The 2,100-nt window shown below is 54.7% G+C and overlaps 1 protein-coding gene across 1 annotated transcript in view; it reads right to left on the reverse strand.

Moving 5' to 3' along the window:
* The window catches only part of SLC35D1 (solute carrier family 35 member D1), a gene marked incomplete at its 5' end in the record, with an annotated part of 6,809 nt that overhangs the window by 2,587 nt on the left and 2,122 nt on the right, over positions 1 to 2,100 (reverse strand). The window contains 2 exons of the mRNA XM_057386936.1: positions 87 to 165; positions 519 to 648. Coding sequence (XP_057242919.1) covers positions 87 to 165; positions 519 to 648 — 209 coding nt within the window. The remainder of the gene's footprint in view (positions 1 to 86; positions 166 to 518; positions 649 to 2,100) is intronic.

Consider the following 2,100-nt stretch of genomic DNA (forward strand, 5'->3'; position numbering starts at 1 on the left):
GGTGTGGGGGCTGCAGTAACTGGGTCCATGCAATTCCCAAGGAATAATTCCTGCTTTTCTGGGAACAGGGAATGCCACTCACTCACCTTAATGCAGCCAACTATTGTAGTTGTAAGAGCAGAGTTATACTGAGTGCAAAGAACCGTGGAATACATCAAAATAAACCTGTGGGGAAGAGCCAACGTCAGGAAAAGGCCTCGGGAATCACCTCCTTCTGGTCATGAAAGGGGAACGAGGTCAGTTTAAGGTGYCTCCCACCCCAAACCACTCCAGGATTCCATCATCCATTCCCATCCTTTCTCCAGCAGGATTTATCCCACTTTTTTTGGCTAAGCCCGTACTGAAGGAAGGTGGGAGAGAATTCCCAACTCTCAGGAGGGCGTCCCTATCAGCACTGAGGATTTATTATCATTTTTTAATARTAATGGATTTATTATMATTTTTTAATAACAATAAGGCACCAAAAATCCCAACTAATGGAATGGAGATGCCTGYCCCRCTCCCATCCCAATCCTTACCCCATCACACACGACAGCGCAAACTGCACCACGAAGAAGGTGTCAGCCCAGCCCTGGTACTCCATTGCCTGCAGGGAACAAAACCAGAGCCTTGAGAGGCACAGAATTCCCAGCCAGACACGAATCAACCCTCCAGGTTTAGCTTTCCCATCACAGCAGGAAAAATCAACCCAGTTCCGAGGTTGGAGTGACCTCGCTGGGCTGTGGGAAGGTCCCCATGGGCATCAGCTCCAGCTTTGGCCCTGGGCTCATCCCTCCTGGGAAATGTAGGGAGGGATGGAAGGGTTGGGATTGGGACAGCTCCAAACTCAGCCCTGGGCTCATCCCTCCTGGGAAATGTAGGGAGGGACAGAGGGGTTGGGATTGGGACAGGCAGCTCCCAGCTGGATCCTCTCCAGAACAGGATCCTTTGGAATTGATTCATCACAAACCATGACACTCAGACCATCCCAAGGGAGCTGGCAGAGCAGCTCAAAGCAGCCTGGATTTCAGGAAAGGATTTTTTCCTTGGTTTTGGGGTTTTGGGGCTCCCAGTGCCACAGACAGGGAGAGCCCAGAGGGATCACCAGGATCCTGAAGGGAAAATCTCCCTAGGGAGAGGCTGGGAGAGCTCAGGGATCTCCTGAGCAGAGCAGGGAGAAGCCTTTAGGGGAAAAAAAACCCAAAAAACCCCAAAGCAGGGAGCCAAGGGGATAGAACCTGGTTCTTCCTGAGGTGTCTGGACATGAACACACGGGAAGGTCCCTCTGGATGTCTGCAGACACCAGGAGAGGTTTGCCCTGGAAAATGGGGGAGTCTCCATCCTTGGAGAATCCAGCTGGAATCCTGAGCTGCTCCAGAGGGACTGAGCTGCTCCGGAGAGATCAGGGAGCTCCAGAGGGATCAAGGCAGCTCCAAAGGAACCAGGAGAGCTCCAGAGGGATTGGGGGAGCTCCAGAGGGATTGGGGGAGATCCAGAGGGACTCCAGAGGGCCCTGCCAGCCTCAGCCAGGAGGAAGAGCAGGGTAGGGCCAGAGCTGCTTCCCTCTCACCCTCCCTCCCTCTCTCCCTCCCTTCAGAGCTGGGCAGGAGCTGCCAAAGCTCCYGGAGAACTGGGAAAGCTGGGAATGCTCTCCCCACAGGGACACGGAGCCTCGCAGGGCCCTTCCTGCAGCTCAGCCACCCCCTGTCCCGCAGAATTCCCGGCAGCAGCACCTCTGACAGAGCAGGACGTGTTCCTGGGGATGATTCCCGAGGAACCACAGGAATTCTGAGCCCCCCCAGCCTCTCCTGGAGCTGCCAAGGCGCAGTTTCCTGGCAGCAGCCCCGGCACACAGCGCATCTTTGTGCAGCCCGGCAGAAAGGAGTTTATTCAGGGGAAAAGAAAATAAAAAAAAAAGGCCATTTCTGCCCCAGGGCTGAACAGAGGCTGCTCACAGCAACACTGCCCTGCTCAGCCCCAGCTCCTGCTCCTAAATGAGCACTTTATCCCAAACCCACCCTCGGCTGAGCCACCTTCACCCCCTGCCATCCCTGCTAATCCCAGCTCATTATCCCACAGCTTTAAGCTCCTCCTAACGAGGACAAAACCACACAGAGGGGG

The sequence above is a fragment of the Malurus melanocephalus genome, unplaced genomic scaffold (genome assembly GCF_030028575.1).
Source record: "Malurus melanocephalus ecotype Western Australia unplaced genomic scaffold, MMel_1.1 scaffold_1101, whole genome shotgun sequence".
NCBI classification, from domain to species: Eukaryota; Metazoa; Chordata; class Aves; order Passeriformes; family Maluridae; genus Malurus; species Malurus melanocephalus.